Source organism: Lepus europaeus, chromosome 7, assembly GCF_033115175.1.
Source record: "Lepus europaeus isolate LE1 chromosome 7, mLepTim1.pri, whole genome shotgun sequence".
NCBI lineage: Eukaryota > Metazoa > Chordata > Mammalia > Lagomorpha > Leporidae > Lepus > Lepus europaeus.
Window position 1 is genome coordinate 54,544,335 of NC_084833.1, and position 17,240 is coordinate 54,561,574.

General features: G+C 45.9%; 1 protein-coding gene and 1 long non-coding RNA gene across 2 annotated transcripts in view; one reads left to right on the plus strand and one right to left on the minus strand.

The window, feature by feature from the left end:
• The window catches only part of IRAG1 (inositol 1,4,5-triphosphate receptor associated 1), an 81,851-nt gene that overhangs the window by 53,012 nt on the left and 11,599 nt on the right, over nt 1-17,240 (plus strand). Inside the window, exons 12-17 of the mRNA XM_062196501.1 lie at nt 1,055-1,195; nt 1,967-2,098; nt 3,733-3,874; nt 9,660-9,709; nt 10,248-10,355; nt 12,656-12,720. Of these exons, the coding sequence (XP_062052485.1) occupies nt 1,055-1,195; nt 1,967-2,098; nt 3,733-3,874; nt 9,660-9,709; nt 10,248-10,355; nt 12,656-12,720 (638 nt within the window). The remainder of the gene's footprint in view (nt 1-1,054; nt 1,196-1,966; nt 2,099-3,732; nt 3,875-9,659; nt 9,710-10,247; nt 10,356-12,655; nt 12,721-17,240) is intronic.
• Nucleotides 1-17,240, minus strand: part of LOC133763178 (uncharacterized) — an 80,171-nt gene that overhangs the window by 9,376 nt on the left and 53,555 nt on the right. The window contains exon 2 of the long non-coding RNA XR_009866380.1: nt 9,627-10,022. This is a non-coding gene — a long non-coding RNA (uncharacterized LOC133763178). The remainder of the gene's footprint in view (nt 1-9,626; nt 10,023-17,240) is intronic.

Genomic DNA, 17,240 nt, shown 5'->3' on the forward strand with positions numbered 1-17,240 from the left:
GAATCAGACAGTCCAAGGTTAAATCCTGACTCTGCTACTCCCTGTGTCACCTTGAACAGTCAGTGACTCTCTGGGTCTTGGTCTCTTTGCCTGCCCAATACACATAACACTTCCAATCACAAAGGGTTGTTGTGGGACTAAATTAGCCACACTTCATGAAACTCATCACAGTGCCAGCATACAGCAGGTGCTCAATATTGCTGTCGTCATTACTGGGGCAGCTGAAGGGCTTTGGTTCTATCTGGAAATGTCCACCCTGCATGGGCCTGGTTACATAAACTTCAGGAGTTCAGGCTTCAGTCAGTGAGCCCAGGGTGTAAATCTGTTACTACTTGGGGCAGATGAGGGCTGTAAAATTCAAGAGCGGAGCTTCCTTCCTGCGTGGAGTCCATCTGGCTCTTTCTCCTCCCTACTTTCCTATTTTTCCAGGAAATCCAGGTCTGGTCAGTACTACCTTTAAAAATTCATTCATGCAGCCTGTACTTTGGGCATGGACTGTTTATTCCACAAAACCTACCCTACCACTCGTATCTGGAATTCTCTCCTGGCTGCTACTTAAAGCTGCTATTGATGTAGAATTTGAAATACTCATGCTAGATGCTGGCTGAAGTTTGCTTTAAGGCCACAGGCTTAAATTGCAAATGGTTTTTTTTTTTTAAAATATAGTTGTTTTACACAAAATCCCCCCAAATCTCCCATTTGCTAAGCCCCAGCATAAATCCACACTGCTTACACAATCAGCTGCATTGGCCCAAGTTTGCCTAAATCCCAAAACAGCATGTTGTTTTCCTGAAATTCAATAGAAGGCAGAGTTGCTGTTTTTTGGTAGGATGTATTTGGTCTTCTGGTCCTGGGAAGGACCTAGGCAGGCCTTAGGTTCTCTTTCTCCATTTTTGTGTGATTTACTGTCAAGCGCAAGTCTCACTTGCACTTGGCTGCTTTGGCCGATGGTTCCTGGGGCTGTTGTGTAAGGCACACACATGAGATGCACCTGTAGCCTTGTGCCCTACAGTAACTCCTCCTAGCACCTCTCCCACACTCTTGTTCCCAACAGAACGTGTTTGTACAACTGTCCTTGGCCTTTAGAAATGACAGCTACACCCTGGAAGCCAGAATTAACCAGGCTGAAAGGGAACGCAACCTGACAGAGGAGAACACTGAGAAGGAACTGGAAAACTTCAAAGCTTCCATTACGGTAAGTGTGGAGCCCGATTTTGAGGACCCCTTGGAGGAGGGGCTGGTAGAAAGGCTGTACCAGGTGTCATGCTTCTTTCAGTCACCAAAGAGTCTCCTGAAATTTGGAAGTGGGCCAAGACCCTGAGCTGGGCAGAGTTCTCTTTGGATTGCTCAGAGGGGTCAAGGCAGAGATCCTGCAGGCCTGGCTACCCCGAGGCTATGGGCAAGGCCTCTGAGCTTGGGAGAGTCTCAGGACGGGGCTAGGTGGCCAGGAAGTGACTCCTTCAGGCCAGCCAGGGGGGCTTCTCCAAGCCCCAGCAAGGCTGTGGCCCAGGCCCTGTAGAGGCTCTCCTCTCAGCCGGGATGTGAGGCCTAGTGCTGGCCTTGCCAGAACCAAGTCCAAGCTCAGCGTGTGTCTTAGTTCAGGGGACAAACTGTTGTAGATGGGATGCTTTAACAAACAGCCCTTTGTCTCGCAGTTCTGGAGGCTGGAAGTCCAGCATCAGAATGCCAGGATGGTCAGGGCCTCATAAAGGCCGTCTTCGGGGTTTCCAACGGGCAGCTTCTTTTTATATTCCGATGTAGCAGAGAGAGAGCTCTCTGGGGTCCCCGTCCTGCTCACAGGGGGCTTCACCCTCATGACCTCCTCACTTGGCAAAGGCCTCACCTCCCAAGGCCAGCGCATTGCACGGTAGCATTTCAGCATATGCGCTGGGGCAGGGGCGGGGACCCATACCTCAGTCCTTAGCCTGACGTGAGGACCCCAGGTGATGCTGTTTCTCTCTCTCAGTCTTCAGCGTCGCTGTGGCACCACTGCGAGCACCGGGAGACCTACCAGAAGCTGCTGGAAGACATCACCGTCCTGCACCGCCTGGCTGCCCGCCTCTCCAGCCGGGCTGAGGCGGTGGGGGCCGTCCGCCAGGTGAGCCTTGCCGACTGGCCCCGCTCTGCCTCCAGGAGCGAGCGTGGTGACTTCCTCTGGGCCAGGCTCCCGGCCTGGGGTATTGGGTTCAGAGTGCTTTTGGTGAACCACGGGCTTCCCAAGGAAAGGAGTTTGGGAAATACTGGGTACGGCGTCCTTCCTTGGAGACTTCTAATCTGTACTGGATTGGAGAAGTCCTGTGGTGAGGAAGCCTCTTCAACTTTACTCACATCTGAGCGGTGCTCCAAAAGTTTATGGACAGCGTGTTCACTCTGTGGGAACACTCTGCATGGATTTCAAAATGTCTTGCATCAAAATTCATTTTTAATTCCATTTTCCATGAACTTTTTAAAGTCCCCTATTTCCCAAGTGTTTGAAGAAGTGTCCCCCTTTGTTTTCACAGAATACCTATCCAACTCAGGTGGAACTAGTTTTGGCAAAATATGTTTAGGGAAAACTGCTGTGTCACTGCATGCACACAGCAACTCTAGCCAGCTGTTTCCCCAGATGAAGCTAGCGCGAGTCTCAGGCAGGTAACAGCGCGAGTCACGCCCAGATTCGAAGTCCTGCAGCACACAGAGCTCCACTCGGGCCCGCCCAACATGGGCTGCGTGACCTTGGGCCGGGTCCTGAGCTCTGCACACTTCAGCTTTTTGTGCTACGAGAGGAGGACGACAGGATGACAAGGCTGGCTGCTGTGTGGCTGCTGTGACACCTGCGAAGCGCTGGGCTGGTTGCTGATGCTATGCCGTGGGCCGTGTCCTGGGCTCAGGGGAGGACAAGCCACGGGGCTGTCCACCCTGGTGTCCCTCTGCGAGAAAGGCAGCTGACTCAGCAGCGCAGACCAGCTGGGGGGAGCAGCACCCAGGGAGGACTCTGGGGAGGGGAAGTTCCTGGACGGGTCCCCACTGTGACCAGGCAGAGCGTCATGGCCCTCAGTGTGCAGCTGCCCAGATGTGCTCCTTAGGTCATCCCCACAGCTCCCCAGCTCTGGCTGCTGGGTCCCAGCCCCTGCTTCCTCTGTGCCCCACCTGGACAGTCAGGCCGCTTCCGGTCCTTCCCTGTTGCTCTTCTTGCCGCCAGTCTCACTTCCTCAGTCCCATCTCCTCTCGTGTCCTAACCGAGCCATTCCCTTCCTTTCGGACATTCAGTGACTTCCCCTTTCCTTCGGAACAAGTGTAGATGCTCGTCTGACAGCCAAGGTCCTTCGCAAACCAGTCCGAACTCACCTTTCCTTCCTACGACTAAACCAACTGCCTGCCGATTCCTACGCCAGTCAAATGGCCCGCAGCCTTGGTCTATGCCTTTGTCCCTGCGCTGTCTGTAATAGCACCCCTTCCGTCTCCAGAGGATAAATCCTCACCTCCACACAAACCCTCTGGCTTTCTGCCCTCTGGACTCCCCCTGCAGTTCCCTGGCCTGAAGACTTTCTCCTTCCCGCGGATGTCCACATGCCCGGATGTTGCCTACACCCCGTGTCTGCTTTATTCCGTCCCAGAGCCTTCCCTGACCCTCTGTGCAAGCAGCAGTGGCTCCCTTCCTCCTCTCACCACCTCCAGGGCACAGCCGCATTTCTGATCCTCCCTGGGTCCCCTCTCACCCCCAGAGTCACGCTTTCCTTCCCATCCCTACAGGAGAAGCGCATGTCGAAAGCAACAGAAGTAATGATGCAGTATGTGGAGAATCTGAAGAGGACATATGAGAAGGACCACGCAGAGCTCATGGAGTTCAAAAAACTTGCAAATCAGAATTCAAGCCGCAGCTGTGGCCCCTCTGGTAAGGACCCGGATGCCTGCTTCCATCTTGGGCCTGCAATGTGGACCCCTGATGGCTGTTAGCCAGGAGCAGAGTGATCAGGGCAGCCCTAGAACCTGTTTCCAGTTGAGCAAAGCTCTCTGCCCCTGGTCAGTGATGCCTAGAGGCCTCACAGCAGCTGCTCCAGCGACCCCACGGGGCCCAAGACAAGGAAATGGAAATGGCCCCAAATGGCTTTCAGCGTAGCTGATCGTAGCAGCTGACCATGGACACAGAACCCCCCACTGCCAAGAGCTCCCTCTACTTTGTGAGAGTGACCCCAAACCCTGTGCCTTTGTTTTGAGACCCCCATTTTAGGAAGCGCATGCTAAGGAATTTGGGCTTTATTATGGAAACCAGAGATCTGAATCAGGGAGATGACCTGATCATTTATGTAGTCTAAGAAGGTTCCCTCTGAGATGTGACGATTACATTACTGGGACAAGCAGAGAGGGAATCCCACAAAGATGCTACTGCAACAGCCTTGGAACAGATGAAGGGTAGAGAACAGGGAACAGGCTCAAATGCACCATTACTGAACTAAATAGCAGTGCATTTAAAGAACCACTCTATTTTTAAAGTTCTATACAAACTGTTATAGGAGCACAGAACACGGGCCACTTGATTCTGCTGGAGGGCATCAAGAAAGCCTTCACAGAAGGATGGCATTGGTCCGTGTTTAAAGTAAAAATAGGAGTTCTCCAGGCAAGAGGAAGAAATATGTCCCAGGTGGAAAAAACAGCACTGGCAGAGTGGGGACTGGGAGAAAGAAGATGAAACAGTGTGATGGAGTTGTGTGTGTGTGTGTGTGTGTGTGTGAAGGCTGGGGCCACACGTCAGCCTCTATCCTCCAGGCAGTGGGGCGTACTGGTGGGCATAACCCACATGGCATGGCCACATTTTATTGTTAGGAGATGATTCTGACTTCACAGTGGACCGTGCATTTATATTTTGACGTGTGAACGTTGGAGTAACGAGAGCATGTTGGGAGGAGGGTGGTGCCTTGAGCTCTGCGGGGCTTGGGGCTCCAGCTGATGAGGGATAAGCAGGAGCAAACAGACCTTTTAGCAACAGGAATCCCTGTGGAATGCAAACATCCGTGTTAGCAAGAGCAGGAGGAGGGGAAGTGCAGAAAGTATAACAGATGGAGAAGCCTCTATAAACAGGAGGTTAGCAAGTTTCCTGGGGAGTATCAGTGACACTGCCCAGAGTCCAAAGGCAGTGTCCACATGCTTCAGCCTGTCTGCTTTGGATCTCAGCAGCACAGCTCCTGCCCCACGTGCCTCTGGGCTGCTAACAGCTCAGTCAGTGTTGGAAGCTGAGGAAGCTGCTTGCTGCCAAAGAAATCCAAGTGCAGGTTCTAGAATTCTTGCCTTGCAAGGTTCAAGGTCTCTTGCAAACCACCATACCCAAGCTATATGGGTTGAACAGCTACCCATGAGTCTCATTCATTCATGCTACATACATTCATTGAGCAACTTCAATGTATCCCACATGCTTCTGGAATGTGGAAGTTAAGGACACACATGCCCAGACCCAAGGAAGCTTCCAACACGTGGCGGGGCAGGGCAGGCAGCCAGGCAGGTGTGTCTAGAAGCTGAGCTGTGACCAGTCCCTGAGACTGCTGATCGCGATCTTCACAGAGCCTCTGGCAGTCTCTGTGGCTGGGACTCTGAAGACTACAGGGAAATAAAATAGCTGTTTAGAAAAGTGTTGATACAGTGTTAAAAATATAACATGAATTCCTTTTCTCTGAATATCCAACATGTTGATTGTTTGCAATTTGGATTATTTCCTCAAGCTACAAGGGTACTTCAAAAAGTTCATGGAAAATGGAATTAAAAGATAAGTTTATTTTGGTGTAAAAAATCTTGAAATCCATGCATAGTTTTTCATAATAAGCATTTTCTGTGAAACTTTGAGCTCACATACACCCCTTACAGAATTCCAGAAGTGTAAATACTAGTTAAAGGGAAAGAAATACAAGAGTCTTAAAAGAAATATTTTCAAGTAACCCTTTGATAGTTTCATCTAGTAAGTTACAATGCATGTGCCATTGACACAATTCTTGTTCTTCTAAAAATATTTGTGACTTTGATAAGCCAAAATTGTGCATTTTTCATAATTTTGATTTGTAAAACTAATTGTTAGACTTTCCAAATATTTACTAAGCATTTGCATTTCTACTTCTATAAATTCCCTAATTATGATGTTTGCCCATTTGTAAGATTGGTATTTTATTATTTATTTGAACTCTTCACATATAAAGAACGTTTTCTAGTTCTGATATCGTGGCTGACTGGAAAACTTCAAGATCTATTGACCACAAAAAGAAATTTCTTCTGGACAGAATAAGGCAAACTTTAAAAGAACAGCTGAATCCACAAGAAAAGAAATTGAAATGCCCAGATACAAGAAAAGGAACAATGGAACCACGCTTGCCCTGCAGCTTCCTTGGGGACAGTGGTAGCCTCCGGGGCGTGGGGCTGAGTGCTGCACTCACACGTGATCTGAGATGAGGCTTGGACATCCACGGTGAATGGACACTGAGCTTCCCATAGAGAGGTCAGATCTTCCAAGCATTGTCTGTTTATATAGAATTTAGATTAGGGAAAAAACAATCATCAACTAGCAGAAAAACAGTAAAGTTTTTCTGTTTCACCCTGTGCTCCAGTAGGAAGATACTTTCTCCTTCCTTCAAGGAGTAGTGCATGCCCAGAGTAACAGCCATGATGATGTGGTATGTGTTTGGGGTGGTGTAAAGAGCAGCAAGACGGTACCCCCAAGAGCACTGCCAGCCACTGTACAAGGATCTGCCCTGCACCCAGAACACACAGAATTCCACTACATAAAGCCTCAATGGAGAGGAGTTCACATGAAAACAACCCATCAAGAACAACAGGAGAATATCCTAAGAACCTCACATAATAAAGATACTCTGATTTTTTTTTTAAAAGATGTTTAAAATTCTTAGAGAACTAAAGAATGGGCCAAATACATGAGGGAAAAGAATTGTCAGAAAAGAATAAAATAGAACTTCTCAAAATTAGGAATGAAGTCATAGAAATTAGAAATTTGGGGCCAGCATTGGCGCATAGAAGTAAAGCCACTGGTATCCCATATGAGCACTGCTTCAAGTCCCAGCTGCTACACTTCCAATCCAGCTCCCTGCTAATGGCCTGGGAAAAGCAGAGGCAGATGGCCTGAGTGTTTGGGCCCCTGCCACCCATGTGGGAGATTCAGATGATGGTTTGGCTCAATTCTGGCCATTGCAGCCATCTGAGGAATGAACCAGTAGATGGAAGTTTCTCCTTCTCCCTCTCCCCCTCTCTGCGTTCCCTGCCCCCAGCTCTTTCAAAGTAAAATTTAAAAAACAGACACTCAGTTTGGGTGTGGTGGTTGCTATGGTTGAGCCAGTCCTCAGTTTTGCAGATCTCTTCCTGCTGGGCACACTTCCCCATCCTCTTCAAGTTAGGCAAGGCCATGAGACTAGCTTTGGTGAATGAAACATGGGCAGGAAGCCATGTGTTACTGAGCTGAGGGCCGTAGGACATGCTAGCAACTTACCCTGGGTTTCTTTCTCCTGACATGATAGCCACCACTGCTCTGGAATACTAGAAAGTCCATTCGCCTGACTCCTGGGTAAGGAAGTGAACAGCAGAGCCTGTTGCCAACTTAGAAATAAATGCTGAGGCGCGGTGTCGTGGCTGAGCGGGTTAACCTGACACAACACCTGCATCCTGTGTCAGAGTGTAGGTTTGAGTTCTGACAGCTCCACTTCCAATCCACCTCCCTGCTAGTGCACCTGGGAAAGCAGTGGAAAATGGCACAAGTACCTGGGCCCTTGTCACCTAAATAGGTGATTGGGATGGAGTTCTGGGCTCCTGGCTTGGGCCTAGATTAGCTTCAGCTATTGTGGCTGTTTGAGGAGTGAACCAATAGATAGAAGAATGCTCCCTCCACTCCCCTCCCCCCGAAACTGTGCCATTCAAATAAACAGATAAAAAGAAGTAAATGGACATGCAGCATAGATGAAAAACCAAACCTTGTAGTTGTAAACCATTATGGGATTATTTACCATTGTAGCATAACCTAGCTTATCCTGGTTGATAAAACAAATTGTGCAGAGTTGAAGAAAAAAAAATAATCTGGAAGATAAATTTACCCAAAATGCATTTCACAGTGTAAATTGATTAAAAATATGAAAAATACATTATGAGATATGGGATAGAGAGTACAGAATGAGGGAGTGCTAAATATATTAGGTGTTCAGAGGGGAGAACTAGATAGAGAAGATACTCAAAGAATATTGAGAACTTCCCAGAAGAAAGATCTGCATTTTTGGATTCAGAAAGCCTAACAAATCTCATGTAGGAGAAAGACACATCAAAAAAGAAAACGTGGAATAACAAAGTCCAGATCTTAAAAGTAACTAAGGATAAGGTTATTCACAAAGCACTTACAGTACCGGAAGACAACAGGGTGAGCTCTTCAAAGAACTGAGAGAAAGTAACTGTCAACCTATGGCTAATACAACCATTTAAGCTCACATACACAACTGGAGGCGAGGTGAAGACATTTTGAGACAGCAACTAGGAGAATGTGCTTCTCAGATACCTTACCAAGAGAACAACTGAAGAATGTATTTAGGGAAAAATGAAATTGAGTTCAAAAGAGAGGAATAGGATACAAGAAGGGATGGCGAGCAAAAACATTTGTAAACGTCTAAGTAAATAGGCATCCTTTGGAGAAAACAATCATGAGTAAGCTGGGAGTATAAAAACAAGGTGAAATACAAATGATGAAAACCAGTATAATTAAGGTTGAAGGGGGTTATTATTAGTTAAGGGGACACACCAAAGATTATAACTAGGAGTTATAATTTCCAGACTAGTATGAGAAGTGGAGGAGGGATTAGTGGGGAAAAGATCAATGAATAAATCACGGTAAGTAGAAAGTATAAAATAAGATGTTAGAAATAATACATCAATAATCACAAGAAAGATAGTGTAAACCTGTTGGTTAACAGGGAACCTCAGATTAGGTTAGGAAAAATAGTTATGTGCTTCTCAAGAGACTCCCCTAAGATACATGGACATGATGTATTCGGGGGGTGGGGTACGGGCTGGATGGCAACGGTCCAGCTGAGTCACACTGAATTGAGCTTGCAAATGTTCTCTGCACAAATTCAGATGCTTCTAGGTATCAGTATTGCCCAGGTGTGGTGCTAAAAGGTTTATATTAACCACATCATTTAATGTATGTACAAAAGAAGAAAATCCTGGGAGGGTGACTTGCTTTGTTCTGAATCACTTTGTAGGTGGTTACTGAAACTACCTTGGTCAGCAAGTGTTCATTCTTTATCAACACTGCCCCTTCCTTGCTCATAGTTTCCCTAGTTGTACTCCCCTAGAATGAGCAGTGACCCAAAAAGCCTCAGAGTTGCTATACGTAGTTTTTGCACGCTGTCCAGGGCACTCCCCAGATACCAAGTAGTGGGGTCAGATGAAAATGAGAGGTGAAAGACTCGGGCTTACCATAGTGTCCAGTAGAGTTAGGACAACAGTTTTGTCCAAAAAATCTTGCACTCTGCAGGTGATCATTTCAGAGGGTGAAATTTAGCATCCTCAATGCCCAGACCCTTGGACCACCTGCTGAGAGCCAGTTCTGGTCCATGGGTACCATGGCTGTTTCTGTCTGCTGGTTTCCTGTTGTAACCTAGTCGGAAACTTACCTGAATTCTCTTCTTTGTTCCCTCCTGCTGCAGAAGACGGGGTCCCTCGCACTGCCCGATCCATGTCCCTCACGATGGGAAAGGTATGCATGTTCAAGGAATACCAAGGTCCAAGGACAATCACAAAGATTCCATGGTCACCCAAGAGGTCTTCCTTAGATCCATGGGGGTCAGAGTACCTCTGAACAGTCTCCAAAGAGCTCCCACACCTGCCAACTTGGGCTATAAAACCTCATCTTTCTTCCTTGTATGTAGTCTGCCTGGTTTTAAGTCCCTTAACTGAACATGAAGTGATGCATAAGCCTTTGGTGTTGCTGCAGGTGGTTTTTATACAGGATCCAGGTGTCATTCAGAGGCTGGAAGCCATTCCATTCTGTATCTCCAGGGTCCTGTGAGCTAAAGTAAGAACATAGTGAGAGATCACTCATCATCAATAGAAAATTTGAGTTCACTTTGACCCCTCTCTCCACACCAATTCCCAGTATCATTGCTACCTCAAAACCAAAATATCCAGGGAGTGTCATTACAGAATTAGGTACTAATAGGCTTTTTCCAGGCCCTTCTCAACCAGGGCTATTGATGCCTCCCAGACATTGAACCCATTTACTTCTCTGCCCACAGAATATGCCCCGGCGGAGGGTCAGCGTTGCTGTGGTTCCCAAGTTCAATGCCCTGAATCTTCCTGGCCAGTCTCCAAGCTCATCGCCCATCCCCTCCTTACCCGTTTTGGTAAGTATGGTGATGCCCGCCTTCCAGCCCTATTCTTTCTTTCACTCGTGCTTACCACTGTGGAGGTTACCCAGATCGTGATAGGATCATCAAGGACAGGAAGTTTCCAGCACATCATCTGAGCAATGGGTTAAAAAAGCTCGATGTGGACTAGGCCACGTGTGTTCTACTGTTCTGAGAAGGGGTCTTGGTGTCCTTGGGCAAGGTGTTGGCAGCTCAGGGAGAGTTCCTCACAATAATAGTCCTTCTCATGCTTAAGCCACAGTTCTCCAAGGTAGGGGTATTTTCTTTCCTCTCTGCAGTAGGTCTAAGTACCTGCAGGTTGTAATGTGTAGTAGCTAAGTTTTAAACCCTAGACTTTCTGAACTCAGAGCCCATGTTATTCTGCCTCAATTCATTGCAGGATTATTTACAACAATGAACACTGGAAAAAAAATCCAATATTCCAATAGTAAGAGATCAATCAAAGATTATGGATATCACTATAAGGGATTTATAAGAACATAATTATTGCCCAGGATTTTGTATGAATACAAAATAAGATACATACAAAATTAGCATAATTTAATTCTGTTTTAAAAGTGTGTTTTTATGTGTAGACAGAAAATTCTGGAAAAAAATATATGTGAAACTATTATTACCTCTGGGCAATGGTGAAAAAGGTAATTCTTATTTTCTTCTTGATGCCTTATATTTCTACAATAAGAATATATTAATAGAAAAAATTACCTATTTCATTTTTTTAAATAAAGACAGTTCCTATAATACAACAAAAATATTTTGACATCCCAGGTCTTTGTCTATCTGGTTACTTCTATCTAAAACTTTTCTAATTCTTTCTCTAGCAGCTTCTCTAATCTCTGATTAGCACTAATCAGTAAAGAAATAATCTGATGGTGTAAGCAATTAATAATACACAGATTCAAGCTCTGTTGTTGAATCTACAGTGTTTTTTTTCCCAGCTTTTCCAATTTCAGGCATTCCAGTCATCTATGAAATCACCCTGAACTCCCAATCACTAACACAAAGCAACCTGAAAAAAAAAAGTTAATATGCATGAGGAGGGCTGTGTGGTGTGTGTTAGCAGACCTGTTTCCCATATTTTGCTAAAATGTATAAATGTGGCTTCCAAATATACTAGAGCACTTGAAAAACCTCAAAAATGTAAGTTATGAAAAATGCATAGATTTTAATTTCTCTGCACTAAACATTTTTTAATTCCATTTTCCATAAACTTTTTGAAGTACCCTCATATAGTGCTTTAGATGGGTGGTTGACAACCAAAACTAAACATTAAATTTATGCAGGATATTTCTGAAAACATACTATCCCCAGGTCTCACCTCAAGATTCTCAAGTGGATCAAAGTTTTTTAAAAATCTCTCCTAAGTGATTCTAATGTGTAGCCTGAGTTGAGATCCACTGCTTACACTAAGTCCATCTCATCAACGCAACATGGAAATCCTGGGGAATTTACTATACAGAGGTTTCCAATGGCTTCAGCGTCTAATAATGACAGACATCTCCTGAGACTTCAGCTTGGGGCTTTGCCTGTAGGAGCACGGATGGACTTTTGTGAATATCTCCCAGGAAACTCGGGAATACATTTGGTAGGAGGTCTCTGGTATTCTCTCACAGTCAGTAAACAGGGGACAGACGAAAAAATGATGGGTTCCTACTGGAATGGAGCCTCAGTAGGTGAACTCTTCTCTTGGCCAAGAAGACTTAGAAGAGAAGGGAGGCTGGGTGATGCAGCAGGTAAAGCTGCTGCCTGCAACACCGGGTCACATATGGGCGCCGGTTTGTGTCTTGGCTGCTCCACTTCAGATCAAGCTTCCTGCTAATGGCCTGGGAAAAACAGCGGACGATGGCCCAAGTGCTTGGGTCCCTGCACACCCATGTGGAAGAGCTGGATGAAGCTCCTGGTTCCTGGCTTTGGCCTGGCTCAACCCTGGCCACTACAGCCACTTGGGGAATAAACCAGTAGATGGAAGACTGACTCACTCACTCTTTCTCTCTCTCTCTCTCTTTTCTCTGACTTTCAAATAATTTTTTTAAAAGGAAAGGAACAAGTTGCAGGTGTTGCAGAGAGAAGGGTACCGAGGAAAGGAGCCCAGGGAAGTCCTCAGGGACAAGGCTATCTAAGGCTGGGCTCTGGTGCATATTGGGAAGTGGGGGGAGCGGAAGAAGGGAAAGAGAAGGGGCTGCAGCTACCCTTCCCCAGCATCATCAGAGGACTAGAAGTTCTGGTTTCTTCATTCCGCTTCTCATCCTCACTTCTGTCTCCTGTTTCCCACCCAGTCGGAATCACCCAATGGGAAAAGCAACCTGCCTGTCGCCGCCTTACTGCCTGCACTTTTGGAAAAGTAAGTTTGTTGATTGTCCTCTTAACCTTTGGGATCCCAGCAGAAAATATCCTCAACTCATTTTTTTTTCCCTCACACCATCATCCCCAAAATGGGGTGCAAAGAAAAGTAATAGGGTAATGAATGGAACTGTGAGACCCACAACTATTTCAGACTCAGTTTGCAAAGTTCTTGGACTAGGAGGACGCCACAGGTCAGGGTAAGCAGGGCCTGGAGGAGATGGAAGCTTCCTCTGGAGATTGGGATTCTCTGGGCTGCAAATATAACAGAGCCCCCAACTCACTGGGGTATAAATATGAAGGCCATAGGTAGGGCAGCTCCCAATGTGGCAGAGCAGGACTCCAGCTCTGCGAACCACTTCCTCGCCTTTGTCTACTTCGAATGTTGACTTTGTGCTCATGGCAAATGGCTGCTTGTTCCAGGTACTCCAACCAGGACAGTATTGACAGAAAGAATTCCCACCTTTCTTTCTTAGGAATGAACTCAGAAGCCTTTCACCATCTTCCCTCTTGTCTCATTGGAAATTTTGGAACAAATGTTGAGAATAAAGTTTGGGAATGGGATTGGTGTTAAAGACATAAACTGTCCCCTGGAGTTAAGAAAATGAGCTTCTTATGAAGCAAAATAACTCCTTTGACAAATAGTAAATTCCTGAACAAAATCACGTTACTGCTAGGAAGCAGGAAAGAGGACGAGTGCTGGATGGCAACCAACAGTGTCTGCGACGCCTAACTTTCCTGGGTATCCATGCAATTTGCAGGTCTTTTTATCCTCAGCCAAAGCAAGGCAGGCTGTTTCTGTGTACTCACAGGCGTTCCTAACTTTCCAGATTCTTCCATCTGCTTGCTGGAAAACATCTGGATCACAGCTGCTACCTCTCAGAACCTTTCCCTGGTGTCTTTCCTCACTTGGTAGAACACAAACCTGATTTGTCCTTCCCAGCCCCGAGACACCTTTAGTTCCCATTTCTACTTGTTGTTGGGAAGGTTTTGCTTGACCCAGCAGGGAATGTGTATGTTGGGCCCCTTTTGGTGCAGACAAGCTCCCCAGCTCCCCACCTCCAGACTCAACCCGTTTTCCTCACCTCTCAATATGTCTGTCCAACTGCCAGCTTATTACTCGGTGACTACTCCCAGGTTGCTCTACAGATTTGCTCTGTATTTTCTTCCATGAGTTTACAGGTCCTTCATGTTATGGAACTCTCTCTAGCTTGCTCTCAAGCTCGCTCTCTCTAGCTTGCCTCCCCCCTTCCTCCCCAACATCCTGAGAAATCGTAAAGGGATGACAGATTGACAACCATGTGGAAGTCACTGAGTTAGAACCTCAGCAAGCCCCAGAGGCACAGTGCCTAGGCCACAGTCTCTGGATCCCTACAGAAAGGGTCACCTGTTGCTCTGGGATGCTCACAACATCCCCCTGCCAACCCTCCCTTTGCACACACCAATCCCTACTCCAGAGAACTCCCATCAAGTCCTCAGTCCTAACTCTGGTCCTGGAGATCCAGTCATGGCAAATTTAGATCTCCACGCTCCCCAACAGACTCTAATCATGGTAGAGCAGGGCCAGGACTTGGTAGAACTGATGCTCAAGCCAGCTTCAGTCCAAAGCAGTGGGGATGATTGAGAACATGAGCTATCTTTGGTAGGAGAATCAGACTCAAAAAGAGTGTGAATTAGTGAGGGTCAATGGTGGTGCCACCTTCCTAAGGGTTTAGAGCCAGGAGAGAGAAGGATAAGGTAAGGATGAAGGCAAGTTAAGCAAGAGACTCCCAGGAAGGTGTCAGCAGGTCACTCTTGGGAATAACTAGAGAAAAGTAGCAGGAGCCATGCTGTGGGCTGGTTTGCGTGCTGAGAATGTACTCGTACAAGGATTGTTGCAGAGAGGAGAGGGAATATTCAAAGGAGGAGATATTCATGACTAACCAGCTTCCCCCGGGTTATCTAAAAGCTGCTAAAGGATCTCCACCTGAACTCATGAAACTGGAAATATGTAAGAGCATCCCAAGAGGCTAACAGTGAGCTCACTTGTGAGTGAAAATGGATGCCTATCTTCTGATATAAAAATACAATCAATTCTAGCTACCCTACCCAAATTGTTAGAGACAAATAATGTTGTGATTTAAATTGCTTTCTAACTTGTTTATTCAGCTTCATGCTAAAATGATTTCACATTTTCCAAGCAAGAAGGGAATTGGCTAAGCACATGAAAAGAAGATCAAATTGTCTATGGCTCATTCACAACCAAATACTGGTGAGCTGATGGCACTACCCAATGCAATCAGAGAATTCTGAGCCTTACTCTTGTAGGTCCTTTCACAATAACACGCTCTTTATTCCACAAGCATCTAGCAACCTGTAGAACTAAAGAAATGTGTCGGTACAGGGGTCATATTTAAAGCCAGCCTTAGTTCTCAGCCATGAACAGAGATTCCTTTAGCCCAGTCCAACAGAATTCTCAGCAAATAGCCATTTACAAAGAAGATTTTCCTATTTTACAAAACTCGCAGGCAGGGACTGGGTACGTCATAATGAAGTCAGTACAACTTAGTGGACACTTAAAAGCACCAAGCATCATTCCAATTCAAATACAATCTTTGCTCCTGTGATCACAGTCATATGGAGGGTAAGGCGGGTATATAAAACATAACAATGTCCTCTGAGTCATGCTGTAACAGATAGTGGGGGCACAGAGAAAGGGACAAAGTAACTTTAACCCAAGGGTGTGGGGAGAGGAGCAGAACTTTCTCAGAGGAGAAGGCATTTGAGCTGAATCTTAGAGATGCATAAGGAGAAACTCCCAAGAGGATGATATATTTAGGGAACTGTAAGCTCAAGCCAGAGGCAGGAGACAACAGCAGACATTGTACATGCTGTGTGTTCTCCCCGGCTCTCAGGCCCTCCCAGTCATCTCCCACTCTAGACAAGCAGTCTGTAAAACAAGGGCAGCATCCTAAGCCAAGATCCAGCCTGCAGGTGGAAACAGGTTCACCCTTCACTGGGTAGGGACCTTGGAAGTCCCTCATACCACCTAGAACTCCAGGAAGAGACTTCTTTTGGATGGGAAGGCTCAAAGGGGCTTGGGTTGCATATCCTGACACAAGGTTAGCCCCTGCACCAATAATGTGAACTCAAGAAAGTCCCTTAATCAACCTGAATGTGGGTTTCTTATCTGTCAGTTGGGATAATGCCCAGCATGGGTGGAAGACAGTGTGGGCAAACACATGGGCAAGTGCCAGACTGCATACGGTCGAAGATGCTGTTCCACACACTGGTTGTGTGATCTCTGGTTGGTTACGTAACATCTCTGAGTCTTGGTTACCTCACCTGTCAAACTGAGAACAATCATATCTCACTGGGTCATCCCTGAGGCTTAGGTGAGATCCTGGAGCCTCATGCAGAGATTAAATGTTAGCTCTTCTTATCATTGGGGAGATCAAATGAGAGAAAGTATTTGAGAGCCCCACAGGGGAGTTGAAATAGGCAGCAGATCCACATGAAATGGGCTTCCTGGCTCTACCAGCAGAAGTTTTGTTTGTGGTCACTCAATTAGTAAAACTCTGAGGTGAGGGGTCAGTGCAGTGGTGCAGCAGGTTAAGCCAACACCTGTAATGCTGGCATCTCATAATCGGAGTCCCAGTTTGAATCCCACCTGCTCAGCTTCCAATCCAGCTCCCTGCTAATGCACAAAACACTAAGGTGCATGGAGATGTTATGGCACACAATAGACATGCACCTGAGAAACTTATTAAAACTGTTTTCTGTAAGTTTCATGTGAATTTTACCATACTTTAAATTAATTCAGAGTTCTGTCTGATGTGTCAGAGTAACATATATCAAGTTATCCCTTGAAGATATAAATAATTGCCAGATTAAAAAAAAAAACACCAAAGGTGATAAATTAACACTTCACATTTAGAGGAAGCTCAGATTGCTCTCAAAATTTACCAATCAATCCACTACACAACATAATAGGTAACATTGGAATACCATGTTCCAGAGAGTTTGCTTACATTTCTTCTTTAATTCTTATACCACCACCTTCAGCTACACATTATTATCCCCAGTTTATAACTGAGAAATCTGAATTTCAGGCCGATTAAGTCATTTGCATGTACTGGAGCTGGGATCTGAACATAGGTTCGCCTCAGGCATGTTCTTTTCCTCTCTACCACACTAGTCTCCTAACATGTTTACCATTAAGGAACCCCTAAGGTAGACCAACTCAGGCTAAAGAAATGAAAAGACTGATGCCAGTGTTCCATTTCTGAAGTATGAATGCATTTCAGAAGAGAACAGCTTCCCCTGCTCTGGCTGTCACTGTGTTTTTCTTCTCTTGCTCCAATCATTTGGACAAATAGGAAATTGCACATTAGGCAAAGGTCAATGGAAGGGAGTGGATAATGTAATTTGCAAAAGGAGAACTGTTATGAATAGCTGGTATTTTTAGAGTGTTATCTTTCTTGTTCACAATGGGTTTTGGTTTCCAGCCTAACGAAATATAAATTTTACAAGGTCTGAGGA